The sequence below is a fragment of the Vanellus vanellus genome (assembly GCF_965231255.1).
Source record: "Vanellus vanellus genome assembly, chromosome: 5".
Taxonomy (NCBI): Eukaryota; Metazoa; Chordata; class Aves; order Charadriiformes; family Charadriidae; genus Vanellus; species Vanellus vanellus.
The window spans coordinates 48,485,368-48,508,918 of NC_138910.1; the positions used below are offsets into that span (position 1 = coordinate 48,485,368).

The following is a 23,551-nucleotide window of genomic DNA, read 5'->3' on the forward strand; positions in this document are numbered from 1 at the left end:
ACCTGAGCAAGCAAATTTGTGAATAGTCAGCATTTGTTCTGAATTATAACTAACTGAAGACTTTTATTTCCTAGCTGATTTTTCTACTGGCAGATACTTGGAATTCAGCAATGTTCATACTGAAATGTTAGAAAAGAGTAATTAATTCCACAGAAAGGAATATGCAGCCAGACATTATTCTTCAATTAAAAATAGAAATATTTCTCAGCAAGATGACAAAGAACTAATAGAAATATAAGCACATAATATTCTGCTAAAGCTCTTGCAAACTGAAAAAAATAACTTCTGAAGCTTATAGGTACACACTATTTTTACTTTTCACTCTATTCCTCATTTAAGGCACAGCCACATAAATAACTTCAGAAAGAGAGGGTATATTAGGAACACATTTTGAGAGTGGTTGTCACTGGTCTCCCAATAGATGAGCAATAGGTAGACAAAAACACATTATCCCAAACACTGCCCTTCTTTACTAACACCATCCCAAACCATCCTCTGCACAGAAAGACTCCTTTTTTGTACTCTCAGTATTATAAGAACCTCTCTCCCTTTCTCATATCAAGTTAAGTAAGAGCTCATGGCCATTTTTTTCTGCTGGAAATATTATTTCCATGCCTCACTCACCGATTAAGGGGCTTTTCTACTCCCATTATGATTTTACTAAAGCAAAATTTAATAAGGAAATAAATCAGGAACACATCAGAGAAAAGGTATCATTGTCTTTTATTTTGCAACACATCATACGAAAGTTAAATGGTCACATTCACACAATTTTAGGGACTATTTTTAAATGAAAGAAGGAAACAGCTTAAGTCCAATGACTGAAAAAAAAAACATTTCCAGTCAAGAAAGTCTGAAAAGAATATTAATACAGAGGTTTGAAGGGGAAAAGTTTATGACTACTCAAATACTAGCACTAACACCATTTCTTAAGGTCAGAGTGACATCTTAATGCTCACCTGGTAATATTAGTACTTTATCACTAGAGCTCAGAGGATAGCCATCTTTATACCATGTAAGAACTGGAGGAGGAACAGCATTGGTCTCACAGTAGAGTGAAAGGGGATTATTGACAATCACATCTTTACTTTCTCCACCTCTTCCTGTATCTACCAAATTACCGGCTTCCCATTCCTTATAAGGCTTTTGGAAACTGGGAGGAACTACAAGCAAAGAGGGGAAAACGTTAGAATTTTACAACAGAAATAGCTAATTTCAAAGTCAAGAAATGAAAAGGTACTGTAATTGTTAAAGAGCAGCACTAAAAATTAAGGGTATTAAATTAATGTCTTCCACCAATTTAGATTAGCCAGGAAAATTCTAGTTCTTTTCATCAGAATGAACAATTGAGCAATCTACTGAATATTTTCTGAAGACCAATAAATAACAGTGTAAGAAGACCTGACAACAAAACACAGAAGATATTCATCAACAATAATACTTAAATAGTAAGTTATCTGGTTTTACTCAAGTTCTATTTTTTCCTAAATTTTCAGAAATGACTAATGATTGTTTTCTTGTATTTACGCACAGTGTGCAGGCCAACAAGATGGTTATGTCTGGGGCATCTAAGTACTATTCAATACAGATAAATACAATATGACATCTTAGTTTAAGCTAAATTCAAACTTTTTCATGTAGTTTAGAGGAAGATCAGAGTTACCATGTCATTCCAACTGACTTCCGAAACACTGCGTATGTCACAAAAACAGTGCATGTGTCACACAAAACACAATAGCATTGGATTACACCAAGCAGGTGTAAAGGACACAAAATTACAAAGAATTCCAACAACCCAGAACATTAGAAAAGGAGGCTACGAGAAGAATTTTATTGTCTGAACTCTGTTTACCTTGTATATTTACATCAAATTCCATTTCATCTTCTCCAGCAATGTTGGATGCCAGACAAGTGTAACGACCAGTGTCTGACACTTGAGCTTCCTTAATCTGCAGAGTACGGCCACTAGCTTGGATAACGACATAATCATCTGGTTTAAGTGGCTGTAATGTAATTTCATATGGAAATTAATACTTAGCAAAACATACACTTGAAATAGCCATATTTGTGGAAGTAATATGATGTCATCTCTCTTCTGATCAAATTCAGGTTGTTTCGAAATCCTTCCTAAGGCAGTATACTGGGAATAAGAGCATATTTTGGTTTTGGTATTTCCTTTGTATTGATACCACTACCAACAAGAACACCCTTCAATTTCTGTTAACATGTCCAGCAAGGCCTGCTTTCAATCTACGTGAAGAAAGCAGTTGCTTAGGACATCAAATTACTGAGGGTCACCACTTAAGACACAGTCCTCAGTCAGGTGCTCCTGGGATGGCAGCCTTGGCCACAGGTGGTCCTGCAGCCCAGCTCTCCTCTCATCTGCTCCTCCTTTCCCTCAGATCAAAAGCATTTCCTCTTTGAGTAAACTTGATCAAGCTCCAGGTTCCTGGAGACAGTTTTCTTTTCACAGTTGTCAGAAACTCTGCATCTTCACTTTTCTGAGCTTGGTAGCTGCTCTCCTCAGAGAGCTCCTAACCTCAGCTACAAGTTGCTGCTGAAAGGAGCAATGCTATCCCCGCGAGGCAAGGGCTCTCATGCCATCTCATTAAATCAGGTTGTTTCAATCCCTGAACTCACCAGCCAAGTCAATGAGGTGATGGAAAACCTACACGTGTAAAACTATCAGTTTTCTATAAGGTGAAGAACTCGATCTAACTCACGCTACAGCCACAAAACCGCTAGAATCTGCTGCCCAGCAAGAAGACGGTGCAAACATAACATGGATGCCACAGAAATGCAAAAATACACAGGATTAGATGTTACTGTCCCTAGAATTTAAATCATATCTGACAGTAGAGGCTACACTAATACAACCTGTATCTCTCAATAGTGAAAACGGAACACATTAGGGAGTCAGCATTGAACTCCTGGGCTGCAGGGGACAATTAATTTAGTCCATGGATATGAGTGAAAGCTATTTACCTGGGACCAACCTAAGAAAGAACTGCAAGCTGCTTACAGCCACTGTCTTTCTTTGGAGACCTCTCAACTCCCCCCAACATAATTTTTCTTTGGCAATACAATCAATAAACCCAGGAGATCCTAAAATTACAGTGCATGCTTGAAACAGAGGGTGTATACATAGTCTCTCCTGTTACTCCAGGCTGTTTCTACATGCTTGGTAAATTCAGGAAGAGCTGGTCCAGCTGCAGAGGTCTGACACATGATAGAGCCCTACCAAGAGGTACAGGTTGAGATTATACTCTCCTTTCCTACAGAAGAGTCGCACCATTTCTTTTTTATTTATAGACAGTCCCCAGTAGACCGCACATCAGTATGGTTCTCTGGCATTGCCCTTCCAAATTGCTTCTCCTCCAGACAGATGTTGTTGTGAAGACTGCGTGTGGCAGGAACCACGCCTCATTCCCCCCCACAGAGGATCCAGATGCTTTTGTGGCTTTATGAGCTCTGCCAGAACCAAGTGGGAGGCTCTCTGCAACTTCTGCAAGGGCAGCACTTAGAGGAACCAAGCATGGGACTGTAGTAGGGCCATTCCATAACTGGGCCTTTGGGGACTTGACACAATGGTAAAGGGACATGTGGTCATACCATGGAATGCTACTGCTAGGCAGGGCCCTCCACCTTTAAAGCACAGGCCAGTGGTAGGCCCTGGAAACTCCAGCACTGATGTCTCCTCAGAGGCATTGCCAAGCACCCAGAAAAAAGCAAGGGTGTCAATTGGCAGATGTCTGGCCAACAGCAAACGTCCTAAGATGCATGAGGGGTGTTCCTGCCAGCAGGATGGTGGGAAGATGACTTCCTGCTGACTTCAGCAGTGCAAGTGAGCCTGTTACACTGCATGAATGTTCATTAATAGCGATAATGAATACACAGTTGTTTCTGTACAAAATACACCCACATTAGAAGGAATAAATTTGTGACTGGCCTGTCCATCCTTGTACCAGCTGATGGCAGCAGCAGGAATGGCATGAGCTTCACACTCCAGGGTAAGGCTGTGGTTTACTTTGATCTTCACGTCTTTAGGGGAGAGACCCATCCCTGAGACATCCCCTTTGTTAATGGTGGGTGGAACTGCACAAAAACAAAGGGAGTGAGAGGGACTTTCATGACCTACTGTCTTATGCAGCATTTCAAAATTAACTGGACAAGGGAAAACCTGGATGATAACCTCAGGGAAAGCAAGTGCATTCCCTCTATAATATGCCTCCTCCCCACAGCTGAATTTTTATTTTTATATATATTTATTTTAAACTATTTTTAGTATATGTATTATATATAAAAATACATAAAATTGTGTTCAAAAGTTTTAGACATGCAAACCTGACTATAGCCTTACATAGCTATGGCACTTTATTATGTGTTTGGCTTGAATTCTATGAAGTTCATAGTACTGCAGTCATTAAAAAGCATTTTAATGGAAACTAATATTCTCAGAAACATATGTTTGAACTGAAGTCCACACTCAGAGTAGCTGGTCAAAACTCAACATTTCCATTCCATTGAAATCGCAGTGTTGCAAAATCTCATTTCCTTCTGAATCAGAATGAAAACAGAACATTTCAAAATTCTTAAGCTACCCCCTACGCTGGTCTCATCTTTTGCATTTTCCATTCTTTTTTCAATGGGAAAATTTAAATTCTCCCCAATGCTTACAGTACCGTAATAACTGACAGCTGCAATGGCATTTTGGGGTGGAGGGGCTTTATGTTGCTACATAGTCACACTTCAATAATGAACTCTATTGTCATGTTTTCATTATTCCGAATCCAATGGGGCCTTATTAGGGGCTAAGTGTAATTAAAATAACAGCACGGTTACTGTGAGGGAGCAAATCAAACTCCAATTCAGACTAGGAAATAAAAAAAAAGATTAAAAATCATGCTTGACTGAGCCTATAATGAAGAGTTTGAGCATTAAAATAGAGCATTAGGCACAAAGGCTCAAAGGACAATGTGCTGACAGGAAACCTTGAATGGGAAAGCTTTTGTGTATATGGTATTTTATGGAAGGATATAAAAATAGTATCCTCCTGTTTTATCTTACTCAAGAAAGTTTCTCATTAGATGTTGCAGGTCCCCTCCCCTCCTTTTTTTCTAAAATAGTTTCTTTGCTCACATCTCCCATTGTGCTGCACTTGTCCGATTTGAAAATCGTTACTAAGACAGCATTTCAGAAGAAACTGAAGTTCAGCGTGTCTTAAGTGTCTTCCCGTGGGTGGTACAAAGGTTTTTAGCACAACAGCAGCATTTGTAAAGGATGCAACAGCAAACTTTTCTAGTGTCTCTCCTAAAGCAATGCCATGAGCTAATGCAGATGTTTGCTAAACAAAGCTACTAACAGAAACCCTTGTATTCACCAGCATAAGTAACATTGCAAAGGGGAGAAAAAAAATGGAAAAATAAAAAAGAAAAAAAGTGGAAGTATTTCCATACTGTAGACTTTCATTTCATAGTGTTTCAAAGTTTCTCCAGCCTCATTTGTGGCTATACAGGTATATCTTCCAGCGTTGTCCTCCTGCGCGTTTAGAATCTGCAAGGTTCGACCACCTGCCAAAAGACATCATTGTTTAATAGCATCTACATTATACTCTTGCCTCCTAATTATTTAAATAGTTTCTGTAGCATATTTTCAATGGTTTGGTCCAAATTTTGCCCTTAGATGAGCATGAAAAACTGACTGCTTACCACCATGTATACTGTGTAATAAATGAGTGCATTATTTGCAGGAGTGCTTTAGATCACAACTCCTGTTGCCTACAGATTCTTGGAGAATTTGTTAACACAGTTCTGTACAAGAAATTTCTTGAAGATATTTAGATAGGAAAAAGTGATTTAGGGTTCTGCACTTTATTCACAGAAAAAGGAAAAGGAGGCATAATTGGTAAGACTAAGCAAAAAGAGTCTATTCAACATACAGGGGTGGATGTGAGTCTCTGAACTGCCTTTCTGTTTCAATGCAGTACTTCATATGAAAGAGGCCCTTCACTCCCTATGGAGAACGGACAGAAGCAACAGCCACAATGTGAGAAGTGTAAACATGAATGAATCGGTAGGATTTTAGACTTCAGGTGGTCTCTACAACTTTGACATTCATCAATTTCCTTCCCATAGTATCCTGTTTATTTATGATTTATATTGTCTGCATTCTCAGAGATGAGTCACTATTTAATTTGACTGCAGCTCTTTTCAGATTATTTCTAGAAATTGTCCCCCTGTGTAGTAATTCAGTTCCTCACTATCAATATCGACTCGTTCTTCCTCTGAACCCTTGCAGTTACCAATGCTAAAGTACTTTTTTATCTACATTACTTCAATGTTACCAGTGAAGCTTGTTCCTGTTCTCCACCACCATAGATGTGCTAGGTAAGAGCTACTCCACAAATTAAAAATGTCAAATTAGTAATGACCAAGAAAAATGCCACTTCATTCTTTTTACTAATGTTGGTGTTTATATCTCTCTCCATCTATTTTCCACACTTAATTTCAAGTTATTTACATTCATTATTAAGTCCAATTAACTTATTTGCCATCATTTAGCTTTACAGAACAAAAGGATAAATATCTAAATACAAATAAAATACAAGTGTATATAATCAGTTAATTGTGCAGCACTTAAAAAATATTGGAATGGGAAGTGCTGCAAAAGTACAAATACTGTACTTAAGAGAAATATATCCTTTGAGTTTTCAAAAAAAAGCTGTAACAGGAAACTAAACAATAAAAGAATAAAGTATTATTTCTCAATAACAACAAAAAAATTACCTGGCAAAATGCGGATATTTCTGTTTGATTCTAAGGGATTACCATCTTTCAGCCAGGTGATTGTAGCTGGAGGATAGGAGTAAGCCTCACAAATCAGCGATGTTGGACTGTTGAGGATAACAGTGACATCTTCTGCATTTCCATGGCTGTCTGCACCCACAATGGTTGGAGACACTAGAAAAAACAAAATCATTAACCAGAGGAAGGACGTCTACAAGAAGCCAATTTTCTGTTCCCTGTTCAGTCTAGCAATCTGGTTGTAGCCTTAAATAGCTGGGAGGCATTCCTACAAGACAGACTGAAACCAGCACCAGACAAACATTCATGGGTTTATCTTTTGCCCTGAGGTCAACAGTCAGCCTGTGTTGGTGAAATCCATCTACCCTTAGCCTTTGTCAATCACAGGTCACCAGGAAGCCAGCCACCACTTCTTGCGCAGCAGCTGGCAGATGCACTGCTTGATGATCCTGTGAGCAGCAGATTGGTAGGAGGCATAAGCCTAGGAAATGAGGATGTGGAAAACAAACTTGCCATTGTTTGCATTTGATTATGCAATAACTGTCATGAAGAAAGGAGAACTGTAGATGGTTTCAGCTTTTATGAAGAGATCACAATCTGAAGTGCTCTTCAGACACTCCTTCCTTGAATTACAATAAGCCAATGTACTGTCCTGCTCATTCCATACAGACAATGTCTTGTTACAGTTCTGCATTTTCTAGCTCTATATTGTCTAATGCACAGAACTGCTCTTTCATTGAACTACTGTTATTTATCAAAACTAAGCTATAAAATTTTAACCGTAGACAGGCAACGTATGCTTTGCTGTAATTAAAGTACTACAAAATGCCAATGTGATTATCTGTTTCTTCCTGAGATTAATATTTTCTGTGCAAGAGCCAGCCCAGTTGTCTTACCAAGTACATTAAGACTGTAACTTTTGCTTTTATCTCCAGCTGTATTGGATGCAATACATGTGTATCTCCCCGTGTCAGTGACTTGAGCATTGTTGATTTGCAGAAAACGCCCACTGGACAGAAACTTGTGATCTTCATCCTCAGTTAGAGGTTGCCCGTTCTTTATCCAGGTGATCTGTGGTACAGGGTTCCCTTAATGGAGTAAATATAATTGCAAATATTAGTTGTCGCACAGTCTCTAGGATATGCCAAGATTTCTGAAAAACAGAAAAATACAATTTCAGATGCCCTTTTAAAATACATCCTCCAGGGAGATATTTTGGCATACGTATTCTAAAGTATTCAAACCTCCTGAAGTAATATACACCTCTTAAATTCCACGGGCCTTTAGAGAAGAAATATCACAGCACCTATCCTCTTGGTTACGTTTTATACAACCTTTATAAGAAGGAGTGCTTAGTCCTGTTATAAGCACCATGGTTAAATCTGAAATTTAAAAATTCCACTGATCTGAAAATTCCATTAAAAACGTGCTGTTCGGGTGATCGACAATATGGGTTTTATCAGCAAAGATAAGAAACATTGTATACTTTTACCTATGACTTCGCATGTTAGGGTAACTCTGTGCTTCTCTTTCACTTTCACATCTTCCAATTTATTTTCACCCACAATCCCTGGAGGCACTGCAAATAGACAAAAAGACATCAGCAAATATTACTTGCAACCAATTTCAATACAGCAAAGACACACTCGGGCTATATATCAGCATATGCTTCCCTTAATCACATCAATCTATGAACGGCTCAGATCTTCCAGAAACAGGTCCAGATGTAAGACACTGCAGAGCTAACCCACCTGGACAACAGATCTGCACTCTGCACTCCTTTACCATACCAGTCCACACAAAGGGCAAGAGAGGACCACAGACCCATAAAGTACTCACCTCACTTCCTCTTCAGAACTAGAGAGACACTCAGGGTCTGAGGAGTATGGTCTGTAGGGCAATATTTTTGAGTACAGTCAGTAGGGCGATGGTGATGACCACCTGTTAGTGGGGCCAGGTTTGATTTTATGCACTAGCAGGTTTTACAAGTTTGTAAACAAGTTCTACCACCCATATTAAGCAGAAAGTGATTTTTTTGACACTTTCCCACATGACACCCTGGTCTCTAAGTTGAAGAGGCATGGATTCGACAAATGGACCACTCGGTGGATAAAGAACTGGCTGGACGGTTGCACTCAAAGAGTTGCGGTCAATGGCTCGATGTCCAAGTGAAGAGCAGTGACGAATGGTGTTCCTCAGGGGTCAGTACTAGGGCCTCTACTGTTCAACATCTTTGTCGGCGACATAGACAGTGGGGTCGAGTGCACCCTCAGCAAGTTTGCCAATGATACCAAGCTCTTTGGTGAGGTAGACACGCTGGAGGGGAGGGATGCCATCCAGAGGACCTGGACAGGCTGCAGAGGTGGGCCCAAGCCAACCTCATGCAGTTCAACAAGACCAAGTGCAAGGTCCTACATCTGGGTTGGGGCAATCCCAAGCACAAATACAGGCTCGGCGGGGAATGGCTGGAGAGCAGCCCTGAGGAGAAGGACCTGGGTGTGCTGATTGACGAGAAGCTCAACATGAGACAGCAGTGTGCGATCGCAGCCCAGAAGGCCCACCGTATCCTGGGCTGCATCTAAAGAAGTGTGTCCAGCAGGTCAAAGGAGGTGATTCTGCCCCTCTACTCCACTCTCGTGAGACCCCACCTGGAGTACTGCATCCAGCTCTGGAATCCCCAACATAAGAAGGACATGGGCCTGCTGGAGTGTGTCCAGAGGAGAGCCATGAGGATGATCCAAGGGCTAGATCACCTCTCCTATGAGGAGAAGCTGAAAGAGTTGGGGCTGTTCAGCCTGGAGAAGGCTCCAGGGAGATCTTATTGCGGCCTCCCAGTACCTAAAGGGGGCCTACAGGAGAGCTGGGGAAGAACTTTTTATTAGGGCATGTAGCGATAGGACAAGGGGGAATGGCTTTAAACTAGAAGAGGGCAGGTTCAGATTGAACATTAGGAAGAAGTTTTTCCCTTTAAGGGTGGTAAGGCAGTGGAACAGGTTGCCCAGCGATGTTGTTGAGGCCCCATCCCTGGAGGTGTTCAAGGCCAGGCTGGATGTGGCCTTGGGCAACCTGGTCTAGTGAGAGGTGTCCCTGCCTATGGCAAGGGGGTTGAAACTTGATGATCTCTGAGGTCCTTTCCAACCTAAACCATTCTATGATTCTATGATTTGTTCAAAACCATGTGCTTAAGTTTAAGACTTTTTTGTTTTCCAACAGTAATTGAAAGCATCTATCTAGAACTCTAGGGAAAGAACTGATTTATTAAAAAAAGTCAGTTTGTGTATTCACATATGGGGCTTTTTTCCCCTCACCAGCATGCTCGAAGCAATGCAGTAGATTATTAACAAGTGGATGCTGTGTAAAGGCATACATGTGTTTCAAGCAAGTACAGCTAATTCCATACAGGCAGACGAAAAAACTATATAGGTCTAGAGGCATCTTGCTGTGGTACAAAATATGTTTCTAAACCTTCGCACACCCCAAACAGCTAAGTCAATACAAGGAAACTCTTACTGTATGGCTGACCACTTGATGACATGTTTCCAAATAATCTTGGTCAACAGGACTACACAGACGCATGTGCTATTGGATGAGGGAGGCCAGATTAATAATGTGTTGGTGAGTAGCTGTGGTGGTGAAGAGCTCTGATCAACTATTTCTTTCAAAGTAGAGGCATATTGTAGATTCAGGCCAAAAGAAAATGGCACTACAAATCAAAGTAGGCATGGAGTACAACAGATTGAAAAGGAGGCCTATAGTTATAAGAAAGAAAGCCCAGTCTTCTAGAGATTTTGCCAAGTTTTGTAACAAAGATGTTGGACTAGGGAGCCAGACAGCACACTTTGATAATCCTACAAAATTCAAACTTTCAGCTAGATGAAAGGTCTAAAGAGAGAGGAAGTAAAATATATTTAGCAGCTTATTTGTGATCTACCGCTAAGTTGGAAGCAAAAGTTTTATAAAAATAAGAATCATGGTAACATGCAGAACTCATTGTCAACCAATAAAAATAATGTTACACCAAATTTTTTATACTAATGAAGGGTACAATCTAGAGTGAAGAAAAAGAAAATGAAAGAGGTTTGCATCTCACTTGACTGGAATGGCAAAGATACTACTTCAGCGTGGCTAAAAGTTGGCCTCTGAACAGAACACATGGCGAAATGTGAGTTAGCAGAATTTAGCGCACAGGAAGATGTGGCCAGCACTGGCACTCTCACCAACTTGTGATGCAGTTATGATCAAATTCGCCACTGTGACTGTACAAGCATTGCAAAATAGACTATTGTACAGGTTCTAGTGTCCAAATACAATGAGACAAAGACACATCAACTAGCAGAAGGAATTAGATGGGGGAAAATATAACCCAAAATCATAAAGTTCAGGACTTTTAAGTCAGGCCAAAAGTTACTATTCATAAACAAGCAGAGCAACTCATCGCTTTGGCCCCAAAATAATACAGTAAGATGCCAACACATATTAATTTCAGAAATATGACAAACCCACACCAAACATTTCACAAATATATAAATATTATGCTTATTACACCAAGCTCTCCATGCAAACTGGCTCGCCTGTTGCAACTCCTACACCAATTTAGAGAAAAACTGGGATGTCTCTGTGTGGTTCCTATTTACAGCAAGCCGGTGAATATTCTGTGGCGCTATCAGGCCACATTCCAGTAACTTTCCTCTAGAAAGACAAAGAAATTACTTGGGGGAGGGAAGAGGAGACTGAACAATGGAATTTTCCACTTAGCCCACTTGAAATCAGCTTCACTGAGCATTTTTCTTCAAGGCAAACAAAGCCTATGCAATAGAGATTCCCAGAACCCTCAAGAACACCCTGCCACTAAAACCCTCCAAAGAAAACAGTAAAACAATGAATGCTTTTCAGTGTTTATCCATCCCTTCCATTCTACCAGACTTACACTTCCATGAGCTCATCAAATAAACATGAACTGACATGAATGCAAGTTATCATTTACAGGCTGAATACACATAAGTCAGCTGAATGCAAGGAAGATGATGACACTTAGCGCATTAAAGAAAATAAACTTACAGGAAAAATATATAGAGTAATGCTGTAAGACAACCTGCATCGGGCCTGATAATTATTTAAAAAAATAACAAATAGTTACTAAACAAAAAAGCAGTATTTTTCTGGGGGAAAGGCCATTTTTTTTAAAATGAGTGATGTGACAAAATTACACATTAATGGTTCCAAATAGCCATCTAAAGAGCCTGCTGTACCAAACCTTGTCTAAATATGTTTGCAGGATCACCCACTACCACACTTGGTTTATATTCTTTACAATACCAAAGGCTCTACTGACTGAAGGTTTCCCCTGGATCAGAGATCTCTGCTTTGCAAAAACAATTTCCAGCTCCAGTGTCCAGTTTCCCTGTCAGTTTTGGCTTTGCCTTCACACCTTTGTTGCAACAGATTATAACCATCGTGCCACTCAGCTATACATATTATAACCAGTGATGCACAGCCATGCTGGTTTTAATTCATAAGTACTATCATATGGCGTTGCAACTTTCTGCATTTGAGCATAAGATGTAACAGAGTCACGTGAATTTCATATGGTTTCCTGGGGCCGTAGTTTTTTTTTTGACTTAAAACAGCATAGATTCAGGCTGCTGCCAAAAGAAATAGCACTATTCCCCAGACCACTCACTCTTGTCATCTTCCTTTCACCAATCCTGGCATTTATAGGCTGTGTGGTGAACCAGCAGGGAACTGATCTTGCTGAAAACTAACCTGAGCAGGAAAAGATGAAACCCCCACCTTTTCAGATCACCTATAAACTGATTCACCTTGTTCGTCATGCCCAAGGGAGAGTGAAGCTATGAGCAACAAGAAACAGAAGAGACAACGGGAGTCTGGCTGTCAGCATCCTCCAGACTTCTATCCAACTGAAATAACAATGTAACTGAAGCCAGTTACATTGACATCATTCCTTTTCAGAAAAGAAATAAATAAACCACAAAACAGAAGTAGCTGCCAGTTATTCCAAATTATGCCTCAAGAATCTTAATTTCAAAAACTAAACAAACAGCGAATTCACACGTAGAAGTAACCTCTCTTTAAAACCTGATTTTCTGACCATGGAATCAAACACACTTCTTTTTTGTGCCCACGGACATATGCTTTGGCAGAATAATTTTTAAAATACCAGGAAAGTATACAGTAGATCCCCTTATCTTCAATGTAACAAAAATTACCACGTACTTACCTAGAACAGAAAGGTCAAAATCCTTCCTTGCTTCTCCTGCAGCATTGGTCACTACGCAAGTATACCGACCTTCGTCTGCTATACTTGTGTGTGTCAACCGGAGCGTTCTGCCCCCTGAGGAGAAAGCCAAAAAACATACAATCATTAAAATCCTGCTCCAACCAATATGCTCCCAAATTGCCTGTGCTAACTCTTAATTTTTATTGTCTTGGTTACATTTTCAGCTTTAATTTTCTTTAATGTACTTTGTTTTCTTGAACAAACAGTAAGAGAAAGTGACTGACTTTACTCCTATTCCTATCATTCCTGTATGTCTGCTCAGGCCCTCAGCTCCTCAGTGCTTTCAGATCTGTGCTTAATATTGATCATACTATTCTTTGTAGTCAGTAACTTCCAAACTACCGTGACACATCTCATTTTTTTCCTCCAGAAACTACATTTATGTGATCTTTGAGGCATCCAGACATTTTCTGAGAATTTCTGGAGGAAGTCAGAGACCAAACAGAACAATCACTGAAAACTTCAAGACACATCTGGAGAGTTCGTGCAGAGGAAATCAAACCTGCTCCACACAGGTCAGTCAAACTAGATGCAGGGTGTACAGTGCACACTTCATTGATCAGCATGATCCTGTGACATCCACAATCTCTCTTTATTGGGATATATCCCAGAAACTTATGTTCCTGGTCATGTGCTTTGAAGGAAGAAACTGCTGACCTGGTTAATGGATGTGCCTCTGCCCAAGGAATCCTACCTGCTGGAAGCAGTACTGTGAGACTGAGGAAGGCTCAGTTCTTGCAGCCTCACGTCACCCTGATCCCTTTGCCCATCCACACCCTGAACAAAGCTATATGAGAAGGAAAATGAAACTGATATCTGCCTGCAGGAGACTTTCTCTGGTATCACATACCATAGCACACCCAGGGCTCCAGTGTTGAGGCAGGATATGATTTTCTACATTTAGCTAAAACTTAATAAAAGCTTTTCTCCTTCCTAAAGGAGCTATGCAGCTTACTGCATAGTCTGCAAGGAAAGCAGAAGTGGCATGGTGGGACTTTTTTCTCCTTTTTCTAAAGGATATGTAGGAAGTATCATCAAAAGGAAACATCAGCATTGTATCTGAATGAACAGATTAAAAGTTGCCAGTAGTGTGTCCACACATTTAAATCATCTGCAGTGCCAAGTATGTTTTCAATCAACAGAACCAAAATCTTACTTTGGCAAAGTATTTTGCCTCTTAAATTAGCCAGAGGGGGATTTTATTGTTGTTATTGTTTGTTGTTTTTTACAGATGTACAAGCACAAATAAAATGCTGTGTTGGTTACAGTCCACTACCACAATGTGCAGTTTTCTGAAGAACTGCACAAAAGCACAAAGTTTGCTGGAAAACAAATCACTGAGTTCTGGCCCGTTTCCCCACTCCCACTGCAGCTAACATTCAGAGACAACAAATATCCTTTTGTCTCTCACCCTTCCTGACTCGGCAATCCAGGTGGTGATATTAGTGTGGGTGTAGAAATCAACAGACAAAATAGAAACAATCAAGCCCAGAAGAAATTATCTTTGTTGATGGCAACTTTGGACAGAAAGGAATGCATACCAACTCAGGTAGTCAGATTTATACCAGATAATAATCACACACCCACTCCTTTTTCCATGCGCCATACATAAAAACAGTAAAGTTGAAGACAGGACTACCTATGATGTTAAAAGCTACGCTGATGAAAAAAAATTCTAAAAAAAATCCAGCTTCAAATCCAGTCTTAGGATGAGCTGCTAAACACCTTCTAGTTCCTTTACCTGGCTGATAGTTTTCCTGTGTTCATGCTGTAGGCTTGGCTTTGCATGGTGGCTATGTCAGAGTATTAGAAACTTCATCAAAACTTATTTTCATGAGATTTCTAGATATGAGTGGCAAACCCAAGATGAAAGAAACATCTCAGTTGTCATCTATACATTTCAGTCGTAACTAGATACTTAATGACTTCTATGCACTCCACGAAACTGATCCCCAGACACATGAAGTCAACGCAAAACGTATTGCCTGCTTGGTAAGCATTTACTGTTTGTAATGTCAAGGGCCGCTAACTCATTTTCCTATTCTAAACACAAAGCTTTAACATCACTTCAGCTGCCAGTCAAGTCACCTCCCTATGGTATTGCAGGAAGATGGTTTACAAGAGCAAGTACTGAGCCCCTCCTATTTCAGACACCTCTGTCATAAAAAAGCATCTGAAGTACTTCTTTGTAGGTTATTCCAGCTTGAAAATCGAGACCCCTGATGAGTTGGATCTGTTTCTCTGCTTGCCTATCATCAGTTTCTCCAGATCCCTTGGACTAGTCTTCTTGCTGATGCAGCATTTTGCGTTGTCTTTGACTGATCATCTAACTCCAGCTTTTATTAGATAATATTCTGAAGATCAGATTCAGTTAGCTCCAAGGCCAGGAAGTATTTACATACATTAATTTCTGAAGTCATAAACAGGTTTCCCTTTGTTTTTATATAAAGGCCCACAGAAATTAAAGAAGTGTTTTGTTTACTGTCATATGTATTCATTCTCTCTAAGATTTTTTATCTTTAAAGGGTAAAATAACTGCAAAGAGGAAGTAGTAGAGAAAACTTATCAAATGAGAAAGCTAATACAGTATACATGATGGCACTGACAAAGCAAGATATTTCCAGAAACATGTCAGATGGTAACAAGTATTGGACTAACATACACTAACAGCCAGAAGTGTGTCTTATTCCATGTCAGAAACCAAATAGTTACCACACGTTTGGCCTATACACATAAAGTTTGGTAACAAATTTAGAAGTCTATGTTAACTATTCACCAGGCACTCCAGCCAATCTGACCCTATTTACTGAAAAGCTTGTCATCGAATAACAGTTTCTCTCCTTTCCTTGTCTTTACAGATTATTAAGACAGGCCTTCTTTCATGTGAAATATCTGTGCTATAGATGCAGAGGGCCCTTCACCCCCTTACTTTAAAAAACAAAATAAACCAAACAAAAAACAAACACCAAACCCAAAACACCCCTACAGCTTTTTTACCTGAGAGGATTCGCATTGAGTTGTTCAAAGTGACAGGCCATCCATTCTTAAGCCATGTTATTGATGGCAAGGGAATTCCTGAAGCTTCACAAACCAGAGATACGGGATTCTTCTCCACAATGCTGATGTTTTCAGGCATCTGCAAGTAACCAGCAATACTTGGGGGAACTACAGAAAAGAGTAAAGAAAAGCCATACTTCAGAACCAATAAAAATTATTTTTGCTCTCAAAACATTCTGTCATCCAAATAGTAATTCACTGAAGCTAAAATAACCTTGGCACGTGAAGAGCTACAAAACTGAGACATTTAATACTATATATTAATGACAATTTCTTACTGTGTAACGGCATTGAAATATTAAAAGTAAATTCTATCAGTTCTATTACCTTTATTTTATGGCTTAAGATCGCTAGTGAATAACAGTTTATAGTAGTTCTGTCCATTCTACGGTAATTATAATTTCCAGTATCTAATGAAACACTAAGGAAAATTCTAACACTGACAGAATTATATGTTTTTTCTAATGGAAAGACCAACCCCATATTAAAATGACTACCACAAATTTATTTTTAGCTTTTCTTTGCTAGTAAGAATATTTCCACTTTGGAAGCAGTTCTACAGTTCATACTTTAGAACATAAAGCCTGGGGTCAGGAACTGACCAACATCCTCCAGCACTCTGAGTGGCTTGAGGAGGTTTGAAGTTTCTTTTTACTACCCAGAAGTTTGATAATACAGTACAGCAAACACCACAAATAAAAAAAATACATAAATAAAACTAGTAAAAATTTAGGCCTCTCATTTTCAATAATGAGAATTGCATGTTTACTTTCACAGTAAAACATGAATGTTCGGTGTTCAATGAAATGTAAAAGTCATATTTAAAAGAATTATAGTGGCTGTAAGATAAGGTGATATTCCAATCAATTTCATCAAGTCAAATTATAGACATGAATTACAGTTGGAGGTACCATCTTTAAATTCTTCTGACTGTGCAAAATAAGAGAACCTGATAATTAGGTACTTGAGATACTGGCTATCCCCAGCTAACTTGTCCTCCGGTAGTCGCCACTAGCAGCGTGTTCTCAGTTAAACCTTGTTTTCTATCTCCCACCACAGAACATTTCCCACCACCTCACTCACTCCAATATTGTATAAAATTATATCATATCTTGGTTTTCTCCTTTCAGGAGACAGAGCAACTGGGGTGGATTGATATTAACAGAGACAGAAGCAAGATTTTAAAATATTCAGGAGTTATAAAATTGGATTTGGATTTTTGTAACACCGCAATGGTAACTGCATCACTGATCTGCAACTGAAACGGCATCACGTGTAAAGCCTGCAATACATACAGATGGTGCATTTAGCCACAAAACTACTTCTTGGGCATTCTTTGGTAAACTTAAAGGTTTAATTTGTTTCTGTTATGCCTGCCCCATTTTGCACATACTCACCATGAACATTTAAATCGTATTTTCTGTCAGACAGCCCTGCCACATTGGCAGCAACACAGACATAGCGGCCAGTGTCTGACACCTGGGCATTTTTCAATTGAAGAAAGTGACCATCATGAAGTATCGCTATGTCCTTTCCACTGACCAGTGGACGGCCATCCTTCATCCATGTTATTGCTGGTTCTGGAATGCCCTGTACCTTGCACTCCAAGGAAATTTCATTTCCTTGGGTGATAACAACTTCTGACGGGTGGCTACCACTGTTTAGTATAGTTGGTCGAACTATGAAAGAAAAAGAAAACCAGTTTAGAAGTCAACTGGAAGCTACGTTTCAGGATCTTCACCTGGTTCTAAACAGAGCAACAACCAAGTTTGCCAGATCAACATTTTTCATAAAGATCAGTTATGTGGGTTACTGCTGGCAAATCAGTTAGGGGCACTCCACAATTCATAGCATTTTCCACAGTGTTAAGAAAACACAAATAACCTAATAAAGTGTTTTTTTTAAAATGTAACTTACAGGCAATTTTTAAAATGCAAACAGGAAAAAAAAATTTAAAAAGACTGCTCCAAATGCTTAAAATAGATGCTGCCAATCTGTACAGATTTTTGAAGGTTTTGTCTTTCATGAGATTGTTAAAAAATACCTGCTTTTATTCCTGACTGAAATACAGAACTTGCAGTAAAACTGGAAAATCTAAGTTGAATTAGTTGTCATCACTACTACAGTCTGGTGACAAGAAACATTACACTAACCCCTGAAAGAGTCACATCCTCATAATCATCTGTGGTCAAACGCACTTTCAACAGGTATATGCAATGCCTTGGACAAGATGAGTCCAAAGCACCAAAGTTTTAACTACTTAAGATTCTCCTCAGAGTACCCTGAAATCGTCCTATAGCTAGACATTACTCCCTGAAAATCCTGCAGCTTAACATCACTGCACTGATAACACTGTCATAACATAACTCTGTTTCAGAACTGGTAGACTATGAACAGAATTTTTCATGGTAACTTACCATATACTTGCAAACTGTATTCTTTCTTTGCACTTCCAGCTACATTTGAAGCAATACATGTGTAAGATGCAGCATCAGACTTTTCAGCAATTGAAATCTGTAGCTGTCTGCCTCCAGATAATATTCGCACCCTTCCCGAAAGCTCAGCCACCAGTGGAGAGCCTGCAAGAGACATTCTTTCAGATAAAAACACAGAAAATGGTAATGAGCTTGCTCACATGGTGTAAAGTCCACTGGATCGTTTAAAAATTACTGAACTAGACAATTGTCCATTTTAGAATTGCTTTATCAGAATTTTCCCAGACATCAGAAACGTCACCCAAGCAGATTCTGAGGACTCCCCATATTAATTGCTGACTTCACGACATACAGCAACCTGATCTAAAGCAGTTACTCTCACCACACTCATATCCATCCAAACATTTTGGACACTTCCACTGAGCAGCAAATTCAACACTTTCAGTAAAATCTGACTCATTGTCCACTATATAATCATCTCACCCAGCACAGCCAGTGCTCAGAAACATAATTTAGTCTGCACAGCCGGGCCATCTGTGTGTTGTGTGTCATACAGCACATGTGCATACACTTCTGCCCAGTACAATCCTCAGCAGAAACATGACAGCAAAATAATATTACATTCTCTGAGCAAACCTTTCAGTCTTGGAGACCTCAGATTAGGCAACTATCTTCATCTTTACAAACCGCAGGGAAACTTTGTGACAGAAAGAATGCACCTACCACTGATAATTTTTACAAGCCAAATTTTTCATTTCCCACTTGTACATTTAAAATCCTGTGTATGAACAAGTGCACCAAATGTCAAAGGTGATAAAAATATCAGTCTTGAGTAAAATTCTAAACTGCACTACTTTCTAACTGCCTTTCTAGACTTTCCAGTAGGTTCAAGTTTCCTTCTGTCATTTGAGTGTATACACTTCGGCCTTCCAGTACGCTATTAGAACATATTAGAACACAGAATGCCTTTTTGGCTTCCAAGAGATAGGGTTTAAAAAGAACCTGATTAACTTCATCTTCTCTGAAAATTTTATGCAGTTAAAAAAGTGTTTTGTAATTAAAATTTGCTCTTTATATAAGGTAGGTACATACTATACCATATTGTGCCTTCTAGAAAAACACAGGCGAATCAGTAAGACTGATTAATAACACAAGAATTACCACACTGAAAGAGTTTGATATCTTACTTTGTCTAATATTCTGTCTCCAACAGTGTCTGTGCTTAAAAGAAAGTGTTAAAAATACCTGCTTTTGTCTACTGATTCATTAGAAGGTGTTTGTCAAAGTTAACTTTAACCCCTAAAGCAAAAATGTGTGCAGACTACTCTTAAATATTAAGATGGGATGAGAGAAAAGTTCAGTAAATCCCAAAAGCAATTACTACAACTACATGCATTTTCACCACTTGACAGTATGCCATGGTTGCAAATTTAAAAAAAAAAAAAAACAAAAACAAAAACAAAAAAACACCCAGAGGATACGTCTATGTTATGCAGTGGATCACAGGGCAGAGACCCTCGACTCAGCACCACAGGATTTCACAGTGACTCACAGCCCTGCTGGCTGGGATCCACAAATAAGTCTTGACGCTGTCTTGCTGCACCACAGTAAATAAGTATATTAAGAGGGGTCAAGTACTTCACTAACTGTTCATTTTTAAGCCAGCTCAGGAATCTCTGCACTGTGCTCCTCTTGCATACCTTTAGGAATAATGATACCTAATCCAAGCACAGGTGAGTGAGAGAGAAGGAAATAATCTACTACTGTAGTTCATTTTACTCAATGTCAGGACTGTTTAGATATTTGCATGTTTGAACTCCTCAGAACACACCATTGAAAACGTTCACAGGAAAAAAGAAAGATTGGCAGGTCAGAATTATCACATTTGCTTTGTAAAACAGACAACAGATGGTTACTCACCATTCTTTTTCCAGGTAAGACTGGGTGGTGGGATGCCACTGGACTCACATATCAGGCTTATCAAGCTCCCTTCAATTACTGTCAGTTGAGAGATGTCATCTGAGCCATAAATACTTGGTGACACTGAAAAGAAATGCCAAATAATTGCAGCATTTGAAACAAAATGTTATCAGCCAACAGTAAGTCCCAAATGACCCTCACACAAATTTGTCCCATTACGCTCTGAAGCAATTACAAGGATTGTATTCTCTTGCTGGCGGTGCAAACCAGATCCTGGGTAGAGAATAATATACTTGCGATTGACTGCATCTATCCCTCTAGCCTCTGAGGTCTGGTACATGCATAGGCTCTATTTCTGGTTGACTTTTGAATGGACTTCACGGAACAAAGCCATTCCTGTTAATTACGCAAACTGAGTCCAAGTCATTCATGGCCTCAGTTCACAAACGTACAGATATCATCACTAGCCAGAAAGTCACTTAAAATTCAGCCCAACTTTTTACTTTGAATTTTTCCTGCAGCAACATACTGGCTGCCACATCCAAAACTAAGGACCCCATCCCTTCCACTGCTCTACTGTAGCAGAGCGCCAGCTTCACTCTACAGCTCTGCGACTGTAACTCAGTTGCAGACAAAAGGGACCACTGTTTTCACTCTGATTCTCAAAGTCTTAAATAACTTTGGTTCAACCACTAGGGAAGGGATAACTGCTTTCTTGAAATGAGGGAACGATTTTCTTCTGATGAAAATAGTGTAGGTAACACTTGAAAAGAGACCAAAAAAAGCAGAGGACAACATAGACTGAAACTGGCAAATAAAATCTCACTAGTGAATAATTTATCCAGCACATTTTTTTTATGCACATGACAGTAGACAGCTTCTCATTCTGAAACTTCACACTCTTTATTTAGTAGCAAGCAGATGTACGGGTTTCAGAATGACTGACTGCAAAGGGCTTTATTGTACTGTACTGGCTTCAACCTTTTATTTGTCCTGCTTCTAGTAAAAAAGTTTGTGCCATTCTCTAAGGAGGTACATCTTACATTTAACACATGGGCTGGTTCCTGGAACCAGAGTTAGCTCTCAGGATCTCACCAATCCTCGGAGGATACATTTCCTGGATTTAAAACTTAGAAATATGGCAAGCAGCGCTTTTTGTCCCTGGGTGTAAACAAAGACTAGAATTCTAAACACTTATCCACAGATGACTTTCACAGGCAACTTTTGGTTCCTATTAAGCTTATTCCATTAAAGCTGTTAACCAGCAAAGAATTATCCCTCCTCTCAAAATCCCACTGATATGGTCTCATTGCACGAAAGAACAAATCCATATCCCTCCAGCAGCAAAGGTCCTCTACAACACTGCAGGTCTTACAAACCTGGAGAGGGATAGATGAAGATGATATGCACAGTAAATGGGTATATGCTTTAGTATGGGAAAATTGCATGGTCTTGCATGGTACTACAATATCCACCTCTAATTTAAATACCAGGAATGTTTCTTTTTAATAAATAATGACAGAATTCTGTGCTAAAAATTATAGTTTTATCATTACAAACCCTGTTATATAATTCTAGTCTTGTGATTTCAAAGCCAGAAATTAATTTGTAACAGCAAAAAAAGCCACATTTCAATTTGCATATGGGGAGAAAATGATGGTGCAAAACCACCCACTCAAAACCAATTATTACAAAAACATCCTAAGCCACATTCATCATCTAGCCTTGATGAGCCTCAGCAATTAAGTGTTTATGAACTACAGAAGATTTTAGTGTCTCACATCATAATTTCACTCTGAGCTCCGTTGCAATTCCTGGAATAAACTTAATATATCTTACCCCAAATATTGACATTATAGTTCTTTTCAGTTTTCCCAGCTACATTTGTCGCTTCACAAGTGTAACGGCCAGTGTCCTGTACTTGAGCTCCTTCAATCTGGGAAGAAAATGAAAATCTGGATTTCTTCTTCTTATACTATTATACATGAAACTTGCAGGGAGAGGTTGTTCAGGTTTCAATTTTCATTTTTACATCTGTATCTCTAAATATTAATAACACAGTATTATTCCTGCAAAATCTGTACACAAACATCTAGATGTCCCATGACCTCCCTCACTCTTCACCCACTACTCTCTATTGCACCAGAGTGCGTAATGCTATCCAGTCTCTAATGGGTATCCAGTGCCTTCACAGTAGGTATACTCCCCAGAAAGCAATCGCCACCAGAGCCTGACCACCCAGTTTACCTTCAGTACACTTCCATCTTCAGAGATGCTAAGACCTGGCTTCTTCAGCAAGGGTCGTCCATCTTTGAGCCACGTCAGCACAGGTGGGGGAATAGCATTGCTCTGGCAGAGCAGCTCTACTGCTTGGCTGATGAGCACAGAGACATTTTGTTCCTCTCCCATGATGTTTGGTGGAACTACAGCAATAAATCAAAACAAAGGACCTCTGGGCATTACAGACTTCCCAGAGTAAATATATGGTCTTCATTTAACAAAAATAAAATGGCAGTTACTACCTTTCTCACACACAACTTAAGTCTCCTTTATATCACAAAAAGTACCAGAATAATTTTTATTACTTACAGAATAACATCTACACAAGATATATGCTAGAGAGATATCAGCTACAGGGAAACCATGTAGACAAGCCAAGACTAGCAAAAATATACTTGAAATATAGCTAGAAAGGAAAATCATTAGTATATATAGAGTGGGGATGTATATTCCTGCTAAAAAAAAAAAAAAAAAAAAAAAAGAGCTAATGCATGAAAAGGTTCACAAGATAATAATCAGACCAAGAAGCTGAAAATGTCTTAAACTTTTCCAGACAGTGCCAAGATGGATAACTGGCTTTAAGGACAACTCTGACTTTAAGAAGAATTTTGTCCAGAGATGGCCAAATACAGAAGAAAGAATGAGAACTTACATGGTTCCAGCCAAGTGAACGGGTTAGTGACTTAATCATCAAGTCACAATCTACAATTTATGGTCTACCTGTTTTGTGTGGTATCTGCTAGCTAATTATTGCAATT

The 23,551-nt window shown here is 39.3% G+C and overlaps 1 protein-coding gene across 1 annotated transcript in view; it reads right to left on the bottom strand.

The window, feature by feature from the left end:
- The window catches only part of HMCN1 (hemicentin 1), a gene marked incomplete at its 5' end in the record, with an annotated part of 201,165 nt that overhangs the window by 55,002 nt on the left and 122,612 nt on the right, over positions 1 to 23,551 (bottom strand). Inside the window, 14 exons of the mRNA XM_082483753.1 lie at positions 960 to 1,163; positions 1,853 to 2,003; positions 3,950 to 4,095; positions 5,457 to 5,570; positions 6,786 to 6,959; positions 7,700 to 7,891; positions 8,296 to 8,382; positions 13,042 to 13,155; positions 16,099 to 16,266; positions 17,556 to 17,837; positions 18,576 to 18,737; positions 20,514 to 20,636; positions 22,353 to 22,449; positions 22,761 to 22,936. Of these exons, the coding sequence (XP_082339879.1) occupies positions 960 to 1,163; positions 1,853 to 2,003; positions 3,950 to 4,095; positions 5,457 to 5,570; positions 6,786 to 6,959; positions 7,700 to 7,891; positions 8,296 to 8,382; positions 13,042 to 13,155; positions 16,099 to 16,266; positions 17,556 to 17,837; positions 18,576 to 18,737; positions 20,514 to 20,636; positions 22,353 to 22,449; positions 22,761 to 22,936 (2,190 nt within the window). The remainder of the gene's footprint in view (positions 1 to 959; positions 1,164 to 1,852; positions 2,004 to 3,949; positions 4,096 to 5,456; positions 5,571 to 6,785; positions 6,960 to 7,699; positions 7,892 to 8,295; positions 8,383 to 13,041; positions 13,156 to 16,098; positions 16,267 to 17,555; positions 17,838 to 18,575; positions 18,738 to 20,513; positions 20,637 to 22,352; positions 22,450 to 22,760; positions 22,937 to 23,551) is intronic.